This window comes from Nerophis ophidion, linkage group LG13 (genome assembly GCF_033978795.1).
Source record: "Nerophis ophidion isolate RoL-2023_Sa linkage group LG13, RoL_Noph_v1.0, whole genome shotgun sequence".
Taxonomy (NCBI): Eukaryota; Metazoa; Chordata; class Actinopteri; order Syngnathiformes; family Syngnathidae; genus Nerophis; species Nerophis ophidion.
Window position 1 is genome coordinate 33,011,377 of NC_084623.1, and position 21,736 is coordinate 33,033,112.

The 21,736-nt window shown below is 36.1% G+C and overlaps 1 protein-coding gene across 1 annotated transcript in view; it reads left to right on the forward strand.

Moving 5' to 3' along the window:
- The window catches only part of LOC133564461 (alpha-2-macroglobulin-like), a 91,336-nt gene that overhangs the window by 5,235 nt on the left and 64,365 nt on the right, over positions 1-21,736 (forward strand). The window contains exons 2-5 of the mRNA XM_061918793.1: positions 14,495-14,587; positions 14,675-14,855; positions 14,931-15,090; positions 21,556-21,608. Coding sequence (XP_061774777.1) covers positions 14,495-14,587; positions 14,675-14,855; positions 14,931-15,090; positions 21,556-21,608 — 487 coding nt within the window. The remainder of the gene's footprint in view (positions 1-14,494; positions 14,588-14,674; positions 14,856-14,930; positions 15,091-21,555; positions 21,609-21,736) is intronic.

The following is a 21,736-nucleotide window of genomic DNA, read 5'->3' on the forward strand; positions in this document are numbered from 1 at the left end:
CAATAAAGGTGCACTACACACTACTTTTGAATTCATTATTGGGCTTTGCGTATACAATGCAGTTAATCGCGATTAATCGGAGAAATAGTGCGATTAACTTCAATTAAAATTTTTAATCGTTGCCCAGCCCTAGTATATATATGTGTGTATATATATGTATATATATGTATTTATATTTATATATATATATATATATATATATATATATATATATATATATATATATATATATATATATATATATATATATATATATATATCAAGGGCGTAGAATTGGGTAGGGACGCTAGGGACACGTCCCTACCAATATCCAGCCGCTACTGTGTTGTCACTATCAATACAAGCGCTGCCCGTAATGTTTACTCAATGATTATGGGACAGAAAGGGTTAAATGTCGGTCCCTGCTAGAAGTCCCTCCTCTAAGCTAAATATCGCTCCCTGATTGGTTGCTGCTTTCATGCTAACTTACGTGTGATTGGCTGTCCCCGCTGTCACTCCTTCTGCTTGTATAAGCTAGCCTACATGCTAGTTGCTAGCGAGGGAGCAGAAGCAGTTAATGCATTCAAGGCTGATCTTTTAAAGCAAGACTGGCAAAATGTTTTTGTTGAGGATACTAATGAAGCATACGATACATTCCTGGATATATTTCTGACACTTTATGACCGCTTTTGTCCAATGAGAGAATATAAGCAAAATACTAAAAAGAGTGAGAAACCATGTATAACAAGGGGTTTAGTAAAAGCCTGTAAAAAAATAGAGGAATTTATTAAGAATCGAACAAAGGAAAATGAGGACAAATATAAAAAGTATAAAAACAGATTGACATGTATCATGAGGCTGCAACAAAAAAACTATTATGAACAATTGCTGCATAAACATAAAAATAATATCATTGAAACCTGGCATGTGCTTAATACTATGATTAAAAAATCTAGCAATAAAGATTTTACAGCATATCTGGTAAAAGATGACAACTCAATTATTGAAAATATAGAAGAAATAGCTGAGGAATTCAATAAGTTTTTTGTGATTGTTGGCCCAAATTTGGCAAACAATATTAATTTAAAAATGAAGCATGAGAAAAAGTTAAAGCCTGTATCTCACATAAACAATTCAATGTTTCTTGGTGGAGTTTGTGAAAGTGATGTGTCAGAAGTGGTCAGAAAGTTTAAAAATAAAAAATCTGTCGATGGTAACAAAGTGGATATGTCACTTGTTGAAGAAGTGATGGATTGTGTCCTGAAGCCGTTTACTTATATATGCAATAAATCTTTATCAACTGGAATTTTTCCTGACAAAATGAAAATCGCAAAAGTTATTCCAATTTATAAAAATGGTGATAAACATATGGTCTTAAAATTACAGACCTGTGTCCTTACTACCTCAATTTGCAAAAATTCTTGAGAAATTATTTGTATATAGACTTGACAAGTTTATTGACAAACATGAGCTATTGAATGACCATCAGTATGGGTTCAGGAGTAATCGATTTACATCCCTCGCAGTGATGGACTTTGTAGAAAACATAGCTACAGCAATAGAAAAAAAGCAACACACCGTTGGAGTATTTTTTGACTTATGTAAAGCTTTTGACACAATCGATCTTTCCTTACTTCTGCAGAAATTGGAAAAATATGGCATAAGAGGTGTTTCGCAACAGTGGTTAAGTAGTTATTTAAGTAACAGATCTCAATATGTGGAAATTAATAAGATTAAATCACAGCCAAGAAGAGTAACTTGTGGGGTTCCACAAGGCTCGATATTGGGACCTAAGTTATTTATACTCTACCTAAATGATATTTGTTCAGTATCTAATAAATTAAAATGTATTATGTTTGCAGATGATACAAATGTATATTGTTCAGGAGAAGACTTGAAGGAAGTGTTGAGGATAATGGTGGTTGAGTTAATTCAGCTAAAAAAATGGTTTGATATTAATAAGGTATCATTAAATGATAAGAAATTTATGGTTTTTAGGGGTGGGTGCAAGGACAAATTGTGAAGCAAAATTAAAATCAAATCAAGTAGAAATTGATAGAGTATATGAAACTAAATTCTTAGGAATAATAATTGATCATAAACTGTGTTGGAAACCGCATATTGAATATATAAAGGGAAAAATATCCAAATGTATTGCTATTCTTTATAAAGTAAGACACATGCTGAATAAGACATGCCTACATATGTTGTATTATTCTTTTATTTTTCCATATTTAACGTATTTTGTTGAAATTTGGGGAAATATTTGTAAAACAAACATAGACCCAATAATAACACTTCAAAAAAGGGTCATTATAATAATACACAAAGCCTGCTACTATGAATATACTAATCCATTATCTGAGTTCAAATGTATTAAAATTTTCAGACATTGTGTTTTTAAAAACAATGGAAATTATGTTTCGAGTAATGACAACAGCCTTCCAGCTTGTATTCTCAGGCTATTTCATTTAAGAGGAGAAAACTATAATTTACGGGGGATATTGATTTTTGAAATAGGTAAAGCGAGAACAAATATAAAATACAAATGTATTACAGTTTTAGGAGTTAAATGGTGGAACAAGCTCAGTGTTGAGCTGAAGACATGCACTTCTTTGGTAAGGTTTAAGAAAACATTGAAAGGTGAAATAATTTTAGTTGCTTTACCCTATAACATCTGCATGACGTGAAATTATGATTGCTAATGTAAAAAAAAAGAGTAAACTTTCAGAGTGCTGCCTTGGAGCACTTTTGTGTCCCCACCAATCTCAAAATCAAACCTACTCATATTTTTAAAATACGAGTATTGGATCACGTCGAGTGAAGCAGCAAACATTCGTTCTCCTTGATGTCTCAAAAAAAGTACATATAGAGGCTTACTTTGGTGTATATATTCTTTACAGTAAGTTGTCAAGGTAGACAATACATTTTCGGGACAGCAAATATTCCTATATTAAATGGTTATTGTTTTCACCTTATCTGAATGGTGGCGAAATCATTAAAGGCTCACAATTAATCCATTCATTAATATATCCAAAGTAAAGACAACTTGGATTATTTCACCTTGTTATGTACTTTTTTATGCCGAAAGAGGCGATGTACCCACTTGAATGACGACAAACTCATTAAAGGCAATGACGGCGAAATCATTAAAGAATCACAATTAATCCATCCATTAATATATCCAAAGTAAAGACAACTTGGATTATTCACCTTGATGTGTACCTTTTTCTGCCGAAAGAGGCGATTGAATGACGACGAAATCATTAAAGGCAATGACGGCGAAATCATTAAAGAATCACAATTAATCCATCCATTAATACATCCAAAGTAAAGACAACTTGGATTATTCACCTTGTTATGTACGTTTTTATGCCGAAAGAGGCAATTTTAGCTACTTTTCGAGACGGGCGACGCAACCGAGTGACGTAAGCGCGCTCCCGCCAGGGGGTGCATTTTACGGCGGGGGTGCATAATTCGGCACAACACCAGGTCCGTTAGCTGGATGCTAATAACTGGTGCCGCTAACAACAACAACTGTTCCCTGGTGTAGATGAAAGAGCCTCTACACTGTTGTTGCCCGTAATGTTGAAATTCTTTAACTGTCAATAGCATTCATCAAAAAATAACTGACTAAACACACACACACACACACACACACACACTATTAAGTAGATCCACTCGACGTCCATTGCACCGGTTGCCCAAAATGGGTCCCCTCCAAGGTTTTCCCATTGTATGCCATTGGGTTGAGTTTTTTTGTTGCCCTGATGTGGGATCCGAGCCGAAGATGTCGTTGTGGCTTTTGCAGCCCTTTGATACACTTGTAATTTAGGGCTATACAAATAAACTTTGATTGATTGATTTATATATATATACTGTATATATATATATATATATATATATAATATATATATATATATATATATATATATATATATATATATCCTTTTGTTCTGGGTTAGATTGGCTGGTATTTACATGCATGCTAAAATTCACAAGGACATTTATATGAGCCATTGAATGACTTCTTATTTATTACATTTCCATATTATAATTACAGAGAGAAAAACACAACAGTTGATTGCAACTTTGTTTTTCAGCAAAAAGCTAAAAAAATACACTGTACATAGCAACTTTTGGATAGAGATTCTGCAAATTCAGGCAACTCATAAAAGGGCCACAGGATCCTGAGGGGGTGGGGGGTACTGGTAAATTGCTCTCAATGTTCTAATAGGTTTAACTTAAGATGCAAATTATATTTTGTTAGATTTGTTAAATCATGTGCTTTTTTTGAGTCAGCATCACAAAAAACACTTAAAACATCCATCTATTTTCTACTGCTTATTCCCACTTAAAACACTTATTACAAATTCATAAAATCACAAGGGGATGTACTGTAATGCAGGGTTTCCCAACCTTTTTTCCACCAGGGACCAGTTTAATGTATGCATTACTTTCACAGTATGGCTTTCTACGTGTGGCAGATAGAAATTTGTATGAACATTTTGCCTAATTTGGCTACAATCTTGCACATTATGTCCATTATTATGCATTGTCCCATGTACTACAACAAAGGAGTTGTAATATCCATCCTTTAACAAGCTTATTGGTGTGGTTAGTTGGACAGGCGAAAGTTAAGTATGCGAAAATGCGGTAGTTTATAAATTAATTATTAATTAAAATTACAACTTTTAGACAATTATGTAATTTTAGGCCACAACAGGGATAAATATTAAACAGGGATCAAATGAAACGTCTCTGGTGAATTTTCAGAACATGTTGCAGACAGACCAGTAAAGTCTCTTCATCACAGTAACTAACACAAACAATAGAAACAAAGTAGAAAACTGGAAAAATGTTACTATATTAAAAAGTAGGATAGCAAATTTTAGCATGTATAGCTTAAACGCTATATTATACAGCATACTTTGACATGGTTTACTTCTTTATGAGCTCAGGGATGGATGAGCAAACGTTTGTGACCTAAGTGTCGCAATTATGACCTTCAGATGTAGTTATTGACCCATGTTCCGAGATTATCAAAACGGCTTATTCGGGCCTCTGACGTAATCAATTATTTCATAATAAAAACATAATGCCTCCAGGGTACCCTGGTACCGAACAGATTCACTCTGGAATGACAATAGCATGAATATTTAATAATATTCCAGACATTTGTACGCAATAGAATGTAATGTTTATTCAAACCTTTAACCCCTGTGTTGAAACATATAGCCAGTGAACTTTATCAGTTCGCAACGTTTGTTGTTTTGCTTTTCCAGTCTAAGCTATTTGCACAGCCAACTCAAACATCCCACACAGAGTAAAGGGCAATTTCTTGCAGCTTGTGCTTACTCACTGACCTTACTAAACAATTTTTGTATACATCCATACAAAGTGAGTGTTTTTTTGGTTCGGCCTTCTGTGCTGGTGCTGTTTACACTGAACTGTAAAAAGTTCAATATTCGGGTTTTATGCGGAATAGAGTCGATCCAAAACTAAGTAAATACAGAACAGTGCCAGTACAGTGTAATTATTCCACGGTCCATTCCAAAAGTTCTGATGAAGACTGAATTGTATGGGTACATTTTTTTCCCATTAAAAGTAATATAAATCAAATTAGTCAGTTTTTGGCACCTAAACTTATGAATTGAAAACTCTTTTTATAGAAAACTAGAAAAGCACTTGGAGAGCACAGACCTCCGCCAGGCCCTACCTTCCAATAGTAAAAAAGTATTGAAGCGGAGACTTGTCAGATATTTCGATGCAGTCTCAACCTCGGTAGGAGTGTTGGTACTGCAAGCTAGCTCACAAGAGTGAGACAAAGTTGTGTGAAAAATAACTAACTATCATTTTAGCCAGAGTCAGCCAGCTAATCTTTGTCTACATCAATTCAAGTATGTTTTATAGCAGTGTCAATTTGCAATGCTGAAAAAAAGACACTTCAACAAACATGAACTGCGCACACACACACACACACACACACAGAGAGAGACAGACAGTCACCAATGTGTAGGTATCATAAGATTAAACATGCAATCTATTAAATAGGCAACATTTTAAGAATTAATCAAAGATAGAATCGTACACATTGAGTCTGTTTGCAATACTGTAAAAAAAAAAGGCACTTTGAAAATTGCATACCGTGCGTGCACACACAAACACGCACACCCAGAGACAGACGGGCACCAATGTGTAGGTATCGTAACTTTAAACATACAATCTATTAGATAGCCAACATTTTAACCATTAATCAAAGATACAATTCTATACATTGAGTACTAAAACTGCCAAGAGTTAATCAATATTCAATATACCGGTGTGCAGCTTTTTAAACCTCGCAAAACATTTTTTTTAGAGGAAGTTAGATTTTGTGTTTTGGAGTTTGTTTTTATTGCTGCTATTTTTAATGTTTTTTTTTAAATACATAGAAGGTTTTTTTTTTTTTTAAGACTTGACCTTGTCTGTCATCTTAATTTTTGCAACAGCTGAATGAGCAGCACAGTTAAAGTATAAATAAATATTTATGAATTAATTAGTCATAGTCTTAGTTCATGTGTCCTGGGTATGACGTTAAACTACATCCAGGCATGAGATGGGAGGTTGTGTGTGGGGTTAGTGAGTCCCAACTAACGTCTATAAAATGCACACAAAGAACCGTTTGCACCTTCTCTTGTGACTGCCGGGCGGTCAGCGCCATAAAGCTGAGCGGGTCCCTGGGTAAATGGGGTGCGGACAACAAACAGGACAGACTAAGTTCAACAACCCATTAAGGCAATTAGTCTAGGACAGGGGTAGGGAACCTATGGCTCGCGAGCCAGATGTGGCTCTTTTGGTGACTGCAACTGGCTCTCGGATAAATCTGAGCTGACATTGCTTAACACGACAAGTAATGAATAATTCCACTTGTAATCACAGTGTTAAAAATAACGTTCAAAATATAAAACATGCTCATGCATTTGAATCCATCCATCTTTTTTCTACCGCACTTGTTCAAGAAATTGCATTAAGGGTAAGAAGTAATTTATTTATTATTGGTTAGCGTAGGACTTGCCCTCCTGGGGGTTCTTCAGACCACCAAGCACCGACATGAAAGCCTGTTTCAGGGTTACAATATCGTTTTATTTTTCAATAAGTCTCTCAATTGCTTTCCAGCAATTGTCTTTTTCTCTTTTGTTCTCGCTCGCGTTCTGGCTCCAGCCCCAACACCGTCTCTCCTCCTGGCTGCTACTTACAAACAGAGCGACAGGTGATTAGATAACAAGGCCAAGCTGGGCCATTTACGCACCTGTCGCTGATTTCGAGGCTAATCCTGGCAAGACCCTGCTTCGCTGCAGGCCCGCAGGCCACACCCCTCCACAGTTAGCTTCAGAATAACAATGTTATTACGAAGAATACGAGACCTATTATACTCTAGAAATGTTGATTTTACTTAAAAATGCATGCGTCTAGTTGTGTTCAGTGTTAAAAAAATATTATCTGGCTCTTAGAGAAATACATTTTAAAATATTTCGCTTCTTGGCTCTCTCAGCCAAAAAGGTTCCCGACCCCTGGTCTAGGAGAAGGATCTCTGCTATAAAATACCCCTTCCAAACCGCACCAAGCCAGCGTGGAAGGTGTAGGCTAATAACCAGCATGAAAAGTACGCCAAATGGCAGAAACATGCTGAGGCTTTCGTCCAGCAGTGGACTGACAACGGCTGATGATGAGTCTTAGTTCATAAGCAGATTCCTAAAATAACTGAAACTGCATTTAGAAGTCGAAGGAAAAATTAGAGCCATGAAATTTGTATACGCTTATTTAGAGATAATTGTTGACTAACCCACTATCAAAATAATCGTTAGTTGCAGCCCTAAACACGATTATTCATTTATTTGAAAACATTACTATTTATTATAACAGCAAAACTCAACTTTTAAAAATAGTTTTAACAGATATAAATTAGTAACAAATAAACTACAACAAGTAAAACTACAAAATTCCCGCGGAAATTATGATGGGCCTGCTATCTGTGCCCTGGACCTATGGCCCCCGGGCCATCCCGTTTTTATTTTTTTCAATTATTGTATTTTCCTGATCGTGATTTTCTATCTAGATGATGGAAATCAAAATTTGATTAATTGTCCAGCCCTATTTGGGGCGCATTGATTTCACATAGCGCATCACAACATTGGCTATTTCCTTCAACAATAACACCTACTACTAATCGTGGCAGACTTTGTGACAGCTAACTGCGACTACTTCGGGACAAATTACTGTATGATGTAGAACTTTATATTTCTGGGCCTGAATATATGGAGGATGAGCCAAAAGTTTTAGAAGTTAGCTAAGCAGATCATGCTACATGATGCTGTGATTCACTTCTAATACCATAATAAAACACTAACATGAAGCATTACCACAAGAAATACACACTATGAACAAAATAAAACTATCAATTGTATAACTCAGGGTTTCCCCTAGATTGCCGCTGTATATGTGGCGTTGGGGGCGTGGCTAGGGGTGTGGATAATATTACATCATCATATATAAGACATGATCATTTTTATTTGCTGTGATTTATATATTTTCTTTAAAAACGCTAAACAAATGTTTTATGTATATTTAAAAACATATATTAATTGTATTATTTATTAATAATAATATTTTTTTGTCTGACATATCAGAATCACAATCAGCTTAAACACAAGGAATTTGACTTGGTAGACTGGGCTGTCTTTGTTCAATGCCGTTTCAATTGTTGCTTATTGTTAAAGGTAACACAGGCTACACTTTAGTCTGCCCTCCCTGAATGTTGCAAGTTAGTTTGCCAAATATGTAAACGTTCCTTTGAGTTAGATTTGGGGGAAAAAACTTACAGTATTTTGTTGTTATTCCTCACAATAAAGTCATTTAAAAACTAACCACACTAAAGGAAGTACATTATATATACACATGAAGTGCACATACACGTAGGAAGCATGTTAGATTAATGATATAATTTGGAATAAACTGAAAAAAGCTATTTAATTACATAGGATGAAGATTGAGCTCTAATGCCGCTAGCTTAATGCTAACATACAATGGATTGATTGATTGATTGAAAGTTGTATTAGTAGATTGCATATTACAGTACATATTCCGTACAATTGACCACCAGAATACATTTTTCAACTTGTTTAAGTCGGGGTCCACGTTGATCGGTTCATGGTACAAATATATACTATCAGCATAATACAGTCTCCACAATAGTTAATTAAGTTAATCATCAGAGTATATACATTGAATTATTTACATTATTTACAATCCGGGGGGGTGGGATGTGGAGGGGGGTGAGGGGTTAGGTTTGGTTAATATCAGCACTTCAGTCATCAACAATTGTATCATTAGAAAAAGGGACATTGAAACAGTGTAGGTCTGACTTCGTAAGATATGTACAGCGAGCAGTGAACATAGTGAGTTCAGAAAGCATAATAACAAGTATATACATTTGATTATTTACATTTGATTATTTACAGTCCGGGGAGGTGGGATGTGGAGCGGGGAGGGTGTTAGTCCAGGTTTTAAGTTGCCTGGAGCTTGGAGGTATTCTTTGTGCGGTTTTGAAGGAGGATAGAGATGTGTTTTCTTTTACAATTATTGGGAGTGCATTCCATAATGATGTGGCATAGAAGGAGAATGAATTAAGACCTTTGATAGATCGGAATCTGGGTTTAACGTAGTTAGTAGAGCTTCCCCTTGTGTTGTGGTTATGGCGGTCATTTACGTTAAGGAAGTAGTTTTACATGTACGTACTTCGGTATCAGGGAGGTGTCGCAGATTGTATAGACGAGGCTCAGTGCAAGTTGATTTACTCTGTCCTCCACAATGAGCCAGTCTACTTTGGAGAAGTGGGTAGGCATGAGGTGTGATCTGGGGTGGAGGTCTAGAAGTAACCTGACTAGCTTGTCCTGGGATGTTTGGAGTCTAGATCTGAGGGTTTTGGAGGTGCTGGGGTACCAAGAGGTGCAAGCGTAACCGAAAAAGGGTTGAATGAGAGTTCCCGCTAGAATCTTCATAGTGCTTTTGTTGACCAGAGGGGAGATTCTGTAGAGATATCTCGTTCGTTGGTTGACCTTTTTGATTACCTTGGTTGCCATTTTATCACAGGAAAGATTAGCCTCGAGAATGGAACCTCGGTAGGTGACTTCATCTTTCCTGGTGATAACAATGTCACCCACTTGCTCATAGTCACGCTAAGTCAAATTAGCTTGGCCACAGACAGACAATCATTCACACTCACATTCGTATGTATGGACTATTTGCAGTATCCACTGAAACTAACATGCACAGGCACAAACGCACACTCCGCACAGTGATGTCTAAACAGAGGTTGGAACACGCGCACGGCGTTAAGTTAGACGTTATCATCAGTAGTAATGTCAAAAGATTTAGGGTAGTTTACACTGGCTTGAACAATAAATGCAATAATTAGCTTAAAATGCCTTTCAGTTCAATTTTCTCTCCTTACGCTTGCCGGGTGTCAACATGTTTCAGTGCGGGACCAGCTGCTGATGCGCTTCTGACAGGTGATTTCAATGCATGTTTTTTGTTTTAGCTTTTTTTCCAAAATAAAGCAATGAGGAACATTTTTGTTTTTGAGCTGTTTTTCCAACCTATTATAGCCAATAGTACATACATAATAGACTATGTAGGGCAGGGGTCACCAACCTTTTTTAAACCAAGAGCTACTTCTTGGGTACTGATTAATGCAAGGGCTACCAGTTTGATACACACTTAAATAAATTGCCAGAAATAGCCAATTTTCTCAATTTACCTTTAACTCTATGTTATTATTAATAATTAATTTTATTTATCTTTGTAGAAACACTGATCATCTTAATGATGTCTCACAATAAATATATATATTTTGCTGACATGTTTTGAATAGGTTAAAATACAATTTGCACTTTGTTAGAAATAACAAATTGGACCAAGCTATATTTCTATCAAAGAAAAATCATTATTTGTTCTAGATTTTTTAAAGACATTCAAAAGACTTTGAAATAAGATTTAAATTTGATTCTCAAGATTTTCTAGATTTGCCAGAATATTTTTGGGGAATTTTAATCATAATTTTGAAGAAATATTTCACAAATATTCTTCGTCGAAAAAACAGAAGCTAAAATGAAGAATTCAATTAAAATGTATTTATTTTTCTTAACAATAAAAAACATAAATTTACTTGAACATTGATTTAAATTGTCAGGAAAGAAGAGGAAGAAAAGGTTTAAAAATCCTAAAATAATTTTTAAGGTTGTATTTTTTTCTCTAAAATTGTCTTTCTGAAAGTTATAAGAAGCAAAGTAAAACAATTTAAAATCCTAAAATCATTTTTAAGGTTGTATTTTTTCTCTAAAATTTTCTTTCTAAAAGTTATAAGAAGCAAAGTAAAAAAATTAATGAATGTATTTAAACAAGTGAAGACCAAGTCTTTAAAATATTTTCTTGGATTTTTAAATTCTATTTGAGTTTTGTCTCTCTTTGAATTAAAAATGTTGAGCAAAGCGAGACCAGCTTGCTCACAGGCAGCTCACTGGTAAGTGCTGTGTAACCTATACGTGCTACAAATCAATGCAATATTTATATATGGGGTGTTATGGGCTAGGAACAGAAGATTAGTTTCAACTCTGAGAGAGAGAGAGAGCAGAGCTTGAATTGTCATTTGGTTGACACCGTGTATTTGAGAATTAGTGATGGACAGCAGATATATACACACAATGAGTTGAATGGCCAGTCAACATGGAAGCTATTTGAAGAGAAAAACACAAGTACTATATACATGTATACAATTCCATTTAAACTAATCAGAGTCTCTGGACCTTGTTCAAATCTCAGCTGATACTTAATTGTTCTTGGAAAAAAAGACGGTAGTACAGTCCATGTGCTCTCGGTAAATGTGAAAATTGTAAAGGGTTGGCTCGAGAGCCTCCTACCAGCCCAGACAGAGCAGGTGGTGAGGTTCCTGGCTGGAATCTTCCAAAACCGATCCTTGGACTAGCTCGCCATCAAAAAGAGAAGCCTGTTCTGTGTAAGAGCCAGGACTATTCTTATAAATCCATGTGTACACAAATTATCTTCCTTAAATAACACTAATTGCATTATCAAGTATTCATAACATATAATTCAATATATTATTTAGTATTCATAATAAATATTCAATAATTTCTAGTTATGTCCTCAATATTGTACAATATAAATCAGTAAACATATCAGAATCACAATATGTAATAAAAAGTAGTCAGTGCACTATCCATCCATCCATCCATTTTCTACCGCTTATTCCCTGTTGGGGTCGCGGGGGGCGCTGGCGCCTATCTCAGCTACAATCGGGCGGAAGGCAGGGTACACCATGGACAAGTCGCCACCTCATCACAGGGCCAACACATGCTTATTATCTAAACAAATTTAAAAGTACATTCTATAGACAATTGTTATCATTAGTCATTAATTGAAGTCATAAACCTTTTATATGGACGATTGAGAATATGCCACACAGACTGTTGCAATGAAGAAAGATTAATGCTTAAAGTGCTATTGTCATAAATATGGACTCACCAACTCAGCTTCTACAGTCAAACACAGCTTAATGACAAAGAATCCGGCGTTGGTAGTCGGCTATATAAAGTTACAAATAGGCATGTAGTTTAAAATCCGTCAGCACAATGTTTCAGGTGAAAACGAGAATTAAAAACCTTACTTGAACAGAATACAATAGATCTCCTCTCACGTCCAGGCTACTTCCTGCTACCGGCTTATAAGCACCACTAATTGGACCGCGGCGGTCACTTGACAAGGGAGAGTGCACCGATCTCCCGAAGAGTAAACAGAATAAGAGCCAGCAGTCACTTCCGGCTACCGGCATATGACTACAGCTGATTGGACTGTGGCGGTCACGTAACTAGGAAGCGCACAAAGAGTAAATAGAAAGGCAAGAGCCTAATAGTCTCCGTTTGTATGTATTTGACACATGCGCTACACCTGTTATTTAAGCTATTTTTAGATCAGGCCAGCGGGCGACTCATCTGGTCCCTACGGGCGACCTGGTGCCCGCGGGCACCGCGTTGGTGACCCCTGATGTAGGGTATATCTATTCATACAACATATCACTTAAATCTGTTTTCATGTTATAAAAAGTGTTTTCAGATATATAAAAAATAATAAAAAACTTATTTGGAAGGTGGAGTGGCAATAATCTGGCCGTAGCGTTGTGCCACAATCGTTTATATGTAGGAGAAACCCTGAAATGTCCGCTCTCACAGGGATGCTGACTAATGGGATATGTATATCTTCCAGCACAAGACTGTTCTTCCCTGTATAGATGATGAATTCATCATAATTCTCAGGTAAAAAATGCTGAGAACAAACAAGCATCTTGCCGTTTCTTTGTTCCAATGTCTTCAGTTCCAATTAGAAATTCGAAGTTGACCCACTTCTCACCCTATGGACACAAACTTCTACAATACAAGTGTGAGGCATGATTTATAACCTAGCAATAACTTTTACCGACTCAAAACTGATGCGGAAATCAATCAATCAAAGTTTACTTATATAGCCCTAAATCACAAGTGTCTCAAAGGGCTGCACATGCCACTACACTATTATGCTAGATCCCACATCAGGGCAAGAAAAAACTCAACCCAATGGGATAACAATGAGAAACATTGTAGGGGACCGCAAATGTGGGGTAACAAAGTCAAATATGTTGTTCCTTATCCGATTTTGGACATTTCCTGAAGGTTTCATCAAACTATGCCTCTAACTTTTTAAGGTATTTTGCTAACTAATTGACAGACAATCCAATGGCTTGGATTACATAACAATATGAACAACACAACAACAACAAAAACCACATATTTGTGAAATCAAACCCAGAAGTCATTTAAAAAAATATACGCTAGTGTGGATCTGACAATGCCCCTACCTTTGGTATTAATTTCATCAATATCCATATTAAACCACCCACCGCTACTTCTGAGTGACACAAAGGAATGCATGGAATGTAAATGATATTAGTTTGTGGTGTCTTTTTGTATCTGCCTGTCCTTCTGTTCTTGTCCTGTTTTATCTCAGTGTTTGATATAAAGAGTACCATGCCCTTTTTAATCAAAAATAGCCTTCATCACCAAAAAACTGTTGTTATTTTTTTGTGAGTCATTAACACACTCGCAAAAGCTCAAAAAGGCAGTTTATAGCCGCAAGCTAAAGCTACATGTACTTTATTTTTTAAATCAATAGGTTAACCAGTCTAAAACTATAGACAAAAGCAATTGGACTGGTGGTATGTTAATGTGATCCGGAGGCTGGTAACCAACTGACCTTTTAGGTAGAAGGAAATAATCCTTCATCAAGGAGGGGAGGTTACATAGAGAGTCATTGTGTGTGTGTTTGTGTGGGGGTGTGTGTCTGAGTGGAGGGAGGTTTGAGTGTGCGACAGGGGTGGATCTTTGTATCAGGGACTATATAGCCCAAGCAAACATTGAGCATCCTCCAGGTCAATCATGGTTACCATGAGGACTCGGTCGTGGACGTGGACATGGTGTGTGGTCTTCAGCTGGATGTGTGTTGGTCACACAGAGGCAGACCCGTGAGTTTATCTTCAATTTTTACACCCTGCTAACACATTGTTTTCAAATGTTTCAATGTTATATTCACTGTGGTTTTTCACACACAGACACTACATGGTTGGAATCCCAGCCCTTCTGGAAGCTGGAGCTGACACCAATTTCTGTGCCAGTCTGCTGCAACCCAACGAGACTCTGACTATGACTGTCTCTTTAAACTCTGAAGTGGAAAACAGGCCCCTCTTCAGTGAGACATCCAGCAAAGACTTCCATAAGTGCATCAGTTTTAAGGTCAGTTTAACTTTTCTTCAAATTTTTTTGTATTTGTTGTTCATATACTGACAATGTATATAATTCTGTACCCAGGTTCCGCTTCCAAATAGCAATGAGGAGGTACAGGAATTTGTTGTGGAGTTACAAGGTGCAACATTCCACTCAAGGGAGGTCAGGAAAGTGTTGATTAAGGTCTACGAACCAATGAATTTCGTCCAAACAGATAAACCCATCTACCTCCCAGGACAAACGGGTAACTTCATTATCCATTTGTCCCCAATAAAGTAAATATTTTAACTTAAAAAACATGTGCCTAATGTTTATATTATATGTGCATTTCAATGTAAAGTACACAGAGTAATGAGGTTATAATAATAATTTTATTATAAGTTCCCATTCCTAAAGTTTAAATGGGCCTGATTATGCAAAGCCAACTGTTTTTACCTTATGTTACCTGCTGCTGTTTTTTTGGGATCTGCATAGGTCTCAAAATTTGAAATCAAACCATAAAGGCATTGCGGATATATTTATAAAACAATCTTGCCTTCCTTCATACTTCCAGGAAACGAGACGTTTGGAATTTTCCCATTCGATGACGTTTTTCCCAAGTGTAACGTCAGCAGATTATCCATACATGGTATAAATGTATCCAAAGGGGGCTTCACGGTGGCAGAGGGGTTAGTGCGTCTGCCTCACAATACAAAGGTCCTGCAGTCCTGGGTTCAAATCCAGGCTCGGGATCTTTCTGTGTGGAGTTTGCATGTTCTCCCCGTGAATGCGTGGGTTCCCTCCGGGGACTCCGGCTTCCTCCCACTTCCAAAGACATGCACCTGGGGATAGGTTGATTGGCAACACTAAATTGGCCTTAGTGTGTGAATGTGAGTGTGAATGTGGTCTGTCTATCTGTGTTGGCCCTGCGATGAGTTGGCGACTTGTCCAGGGTGTACCCCGCCTTCCGCCTGATTGTAGCTGAGATAGGCGCCAGCGCCCCCCGCGACCCCGAAAGGGAATAAGCGGTACAAAATGGATGGATGGATGGATCCAAAGGGCTTTGCGCCAGTTCGTCATTGTCGTCTAACGCTGTAGTCAATAATTTCCTTTTTTGTCACTATCCTATTTTTTGGGGGGGGCAGACTGGCTCCTACATGGACATGTTTCCTCCGTTGTTGCCATTTTTATTATAAAGAAGCGTTTAGTTCTAACTTATATCTGTCAGTAAACTCGCTCGGGAAGCACTAAAAACTACAACAAAGATGGTGGGGCAAACACACTGTCAAAGTGAAGCCACGTAAATAACACAAAACATTGCATCCTGAGGAGACGGTTATAAAGGATCTTGAAAACAATCTGTAAAACATAATATATGCAAAATTCTGATCAAAGAACCATTATTTCATGTTATATACACCCAAAAAGATGAGTTTTAAATGTAGAAAAACACTCAAAATAATTTTGCCAATTATTCGCAATCCATACAAGAGACAAGAATACATACGTCTCTTTTTTAATGCATTTAACTGGTTAATAAAAGTCAGCTAACAATGGAGTAATGATGTCATTAGCTAAAAAAATATTTAAAAAAAGGGCCAACAATACCCCGTTTTCATTTTGTGACCTAAATGTTAATCATGTAATAGTGATGTCATCATAAGCGGTAATGTTAAGGACTTACTTTTAGATGCGCATTGAAATATAACAGAATAAAATCTTTATTGTCCCCCGTGGTCGGAAATAGTTTTTGGCTCACCAACGCAGGCTACAGACAGCACTAAAATACAAACATTGCCGCGTATAAAAACATATAACAGAAACAATAAGAACAAAGTTTAGGTAAAAACAGGACTTAAAATTAAGATAAGTTAGAATCTAAAATAGTATCAGTGAAACATAAAAGTAAAGCAGTTCAGGTCAAACGTGTAATTGTTCACTTTGTCACATAAAGAATGCCAATGGCATTTGGGATAAAATACTTTTTAAAAGGACATTTAGCTAGTTTAAACTGAGTTGTTCCCACAATTTTGGCAGCCATTTTAACTATTTTGTGTAGTTTGTATTTACACATACATGTCAAGTGACCATACCAAGTACAGAATTGAAATGTTAACACTCTGAATGTATGCACAAAAACAAGCTCTAAAATGTTTGGACTGACACCAAGATAAGATTATGAATAAATCTTCATCTGAACAGGAAGATATGGACATCTTATTAGTCACACTGTAGAAAAAAAATTCTGTAAAAAAACGGTAATCAATTGGCAGCTATGGCTGCCAAACGAAAACCATAAAATTAAAGTAAAACACTGTAAACCAAATAATGATCAAAAACATTATATTTACAGAAATTTTTATTAAACGTTTTGCGGGAAAATATCGTAATTTTACAGATTTTTACTAAATTGTTAAGATCAACCACCTTTAATAAAGTGACGATGCAAACAGTACTGCAGAAAAATACCTTTTTTCTACAGAGTTTTTCCAATTTATTACTATCGACCAACTTTAATGAAGTGACAATGCTGGGAGTTCCACAGAAAAATACCATTATTTTACAGTTTTTTTTCCGCATTATAAAGATCAGGGGTCTCAAACTCAATTTACCGGGGGGCCACTAGGTGTAGAAACTACGTGATAAGTGGATTCACCTTCTTTGAATGGCTATACCGACCTTTCAATATACTTGCCAATCTTCATGAGAGACTTCTTTTGACCCTTACAAATGATTGTCCTGATATAGATCGGAGAAGTATTCTAAAGGAGTATCGTGACCGCACTGCCATTGTCATCCTCAACAACCTTTCATCACATTAGTTCATTTGCAGGATGACTGTGACGCTTATTGTACAAGACTGGGTTTGATTTACCAAACTGGCTGAAAGACAAAGTTGATCAACAGCCATACATATCACACTGACGGTGGCAGTACAAACAAATTTAAGACTGTTACAAATATGCGCCATATTGTGAACCCACATCAAAAAAGAATGACAAACACATTTCGGGAGAACATCTTCACCGTAACACAAAATAAACACAAAATAACAAATACCCACAATGCCAAGCAGCGCTACTCTTTCGGGCTACACCCCCGCCACCACCCCACATCACCGCCACCCTCCGTGCGTCGGTTGAGGTGGGCGGGGTTTGGTGGTTGCGGGGTGTAGCCCAGAAGAGGAGCGCTGCATGGCATTCTGGGTATTTATTATTTTGTGTGTTTATGTTTTGTTATAGTGCGGATGTTCTCCCGAAATGTGTTTGTCATTCTTTTTTGATGTGTGTTCACAATAATGTGCATATTTGTAACAGTCTTAAATTTGTTTGTACTGCCACCGTCAGTGTGGTCTGTATGGCTGTTGGCTGTGATCAAGTATGTCTTGCAGTCACCAATATGTGTTGTATTACATAGAAAAAGTCAAATTGTTAGTATGAGCATAAACCTTTATGTAACAGACTACAAATGTTTTTCAACTTGAATATAAAAATACACATTAATATTAAAAAATAAGATTTTCCTTAAAATTACATATAAAACTGTTAGATTGTTAGTATGGACATATACTTTTATATAACAAGCTACATATTAAATGAAAGTTAATTACTGTAATTTTACATCAATTTGAAAGTCATTTGAGAAAACAGAAAATGATGTATTATTAATATGGTATTTTTCTGTAAAAAAAATAGAAATATACATAGTTTGTCATTACTGGCATATTACTTAAAATAACAGGCGGTTTGTTTATTTACAGATACTGTCTTCAATTCTACAGTTTTATAACCTATTCAAAAAAAATTGAAAAATTACAATAGAAATTTAGAGTAAATTAACCATAAAAATAGGTTTTTTTTTTTACAGTGCAGTATCCCAGTGAGAGCAGACATTGTACAGTAAGCGATTGTTTTGTTATGTTCGTTACCTCTCACAAAGTCTGCAGTGTGTTGTAGTCAGTATTGTTGAAGGAAAAAGCATTTGTGAAATTAATGCACCGCTGTGTGCTTAAAATAAACAAATTACATAGACTTACATGTTTTTGTAAATGTGCCTGTTACTTCATTGCATGTATACTTAGAACATGTATATAAAAAACCTTGATGGAGGTTTTTGTATGTTTATTTTGTAGCGCCTCATAGGCAGAAAAGGTTTGACTCCCATTGGCTCCATTGTTAGCTGACGTTTGCCAGCTTCAAGTCACGAAATGTAAATGGAGTAGTGGTGGTGCTTTTTGAATGTTTTTTTATTGGGTTTTATGGGCGGAATAGAGGACCCCTCGTTGGCGCCACTGTAAACAGACTTTTAACTACAATTTAGGATGCATATCAAAAAAAAAATGTGTGCTTGTATCACATAAGTATTGTAATTGAAAAGTACATTTTCAAAAAACTGCAGTGGAAATTTCATGATCATTACGACGGATGTTGGGGTTTTTTTTATGAATTCTAACTCGTAAATAAAAGTCTGCGTACAGTAGGGCCAATTGGAGGTCCTCTATTTTGCCCACAAACCCAATTAAAAACATCCAAAAAGCGCCAGTAATACTGCATTTGGTGACTTCAATTTTAAGTATTAGTAATATTGTTATTAAAAGCGCTAACGCAGACAAACTATTTATAGTGGTGCCGTGATCACTAGCATGTTGGCCTTTGTTTACATTGAGTGGCAAGCTGCTTTCTTTGCTCGTGAAAGTTTATTGTAGATCATATATCATGCCTCTCACTTGGATAGTAGAAGGACAAATATGTAATCCAACAAGTTGGTACACCTTGACTTCCAACTTCGACCAGGGATGGTGAGAAAGACACGAAAAGATGCTTGGTTCGACCCCACATTTCTTCGCAACGATTATAAATACATTTTCATCTAAACAGAAATATAACAAGATTATTTCAATCAGCAACCTAATGACCGTAGACATTGCACACTAAGTGATGTTTTATTATGTTTTTTGGCTCCCATGGAGTCGTAGTGGGTGGAAGTGGAAAAGAATGCAAACGTTGCGAAGCGTTATGAGGCGCATATTCTTAAAATGATCAAAATACGTAAATATTAAATGTTATTATACATGTGCCTGTTACTACATTACATATATACTTACAGCATGTATATGAAACCTTAATTGAAGTGTTAGGATGTTTTTTAAGGGCATTTGAAGACAGAATAGAGCAACTTTTATAGTCTCCATTGTAATCGGACTTTTGATCACGTGTATTTAATGTTTGGAATGCTTAAAAAAACATTTGTTTTTGTCTTGCATAAGGATTGTGACTGAAAGTCAAAATTCCCAAAAAAGTGCAGTTCACCTTTAAGGCAATACTAATCATAGTAATTTGCTTTTGTCTTTGCTTGTCGTCATTGTCCGATGGAAACAATATGCATTGAAATGTTTTTATCAAAAGAAAAAGAATGTTAACAGATTTTCTTTCCAGGGAACATTAGGGTTGATACCCAAATGTGTTTGTCATGGTAATTCTTTAAGCCAAGAGTGTCCAAAGTCCAAGCCAAAGGGTGTTGAATATTGCAAAAGTTCAAAAAAGGGGCAAATACGTTGCAACGTCCAGACACTCCAAACATAGTAATAAATCAAAACCAAAAACACAGCAAAATGCTGCAATTACATAAAGGCTGCAGGATTAAGAAACCTGTAAGAAATGCTATGATGCTCAAAAGTTGGCTGACTTTTGAAGAGAATGAATAATATAGAAATGCATTTTTCTTTACGACTTTGTTGAACACTTGGTTTCATTGGTCTAATGTTGACATGAGCTCTGTAAAATTGGTTGCAACATAATACTGTAAAATATTTTAACCAAGTGTTTAACAATTTAACGTTTTCATTCCACCTCTTTAAAAGTCAGCCAACTTTCTTCTTGGTGTCCCGCTAATATTTGAAAAGACGGACACACCGCAGGTCTAGCTGCCCCTGTTTTCTGGCTAACTTCCCCTTTTTTCATGAATTTGCAGAATCTCTCTCATGCAATTGTATTTGAATTTACATAAATAGTATATGTTTGATTTTTGTATATGTTTAATTTTTGTGTTTTAAGCATTGCGACGTTGCTGCATGTTTGCCACTGTCAAGTGTCGACCACATCATAAAAGGGCATAATGTATGTATAGTAATGGGAAAAAGTTGAATACCATTTTGAAATAACCCTGGAACTAATGTGTTATAGTGAATGAACTACCTTATGTTCACTCAATCATCCTTTTGCTCTATTCATCACTGCACTATCGTCTTATTATCCTTGCACATATTATCTATTTAGATACTTGTTAATGTTTAGTTATTTGTTAGTATTTATTGTTTACATTGTACAAGGAAAGCACAGTTTACCAAGTCAAATTCCTTGCGTGCATACCCGGCCAATAAAGCTGATTCTTCTTATACACGTTGTTATGATATCCTCATGGTTGATTTTAGCAAAACCCTAAATCATTAGATTTTTCAATACTGCATGTCTTCGTTAAAACATCAAGTGAAACATTTTCTTTGTGAATTTGGTGTGATTAATGAACATAACTTTATATTTTTAAGCCTTTGTTTTACGCTTAACATAAGCATCTTACTGCAAAGATAATAAGGACTTAGTGGACTAGCCACCTAAAGGTCATCTGTATTATCTTCATTACACACTTGTCCTATCTTTTAAAGTGATGAAAAACACTCTTTTGTCTCAGTGGATAAAATACGTAGTAATAAATGTCACTGTTCTCCTTTCAGTGCAATTCCGAGTTGTATCACTGGACACCAAGTTCAGACCTGCCTTCCAGATGGTGAGTGTTTGATCTGATTTACCTTTGTTACTTACAAACTACGCAACTGTTCAGTAAATACCGGCCAAGAAGTGTTTAATCAAACATTACGTTGTTCTCCTAGGAGAAACTGGGTAAAACACAACAGA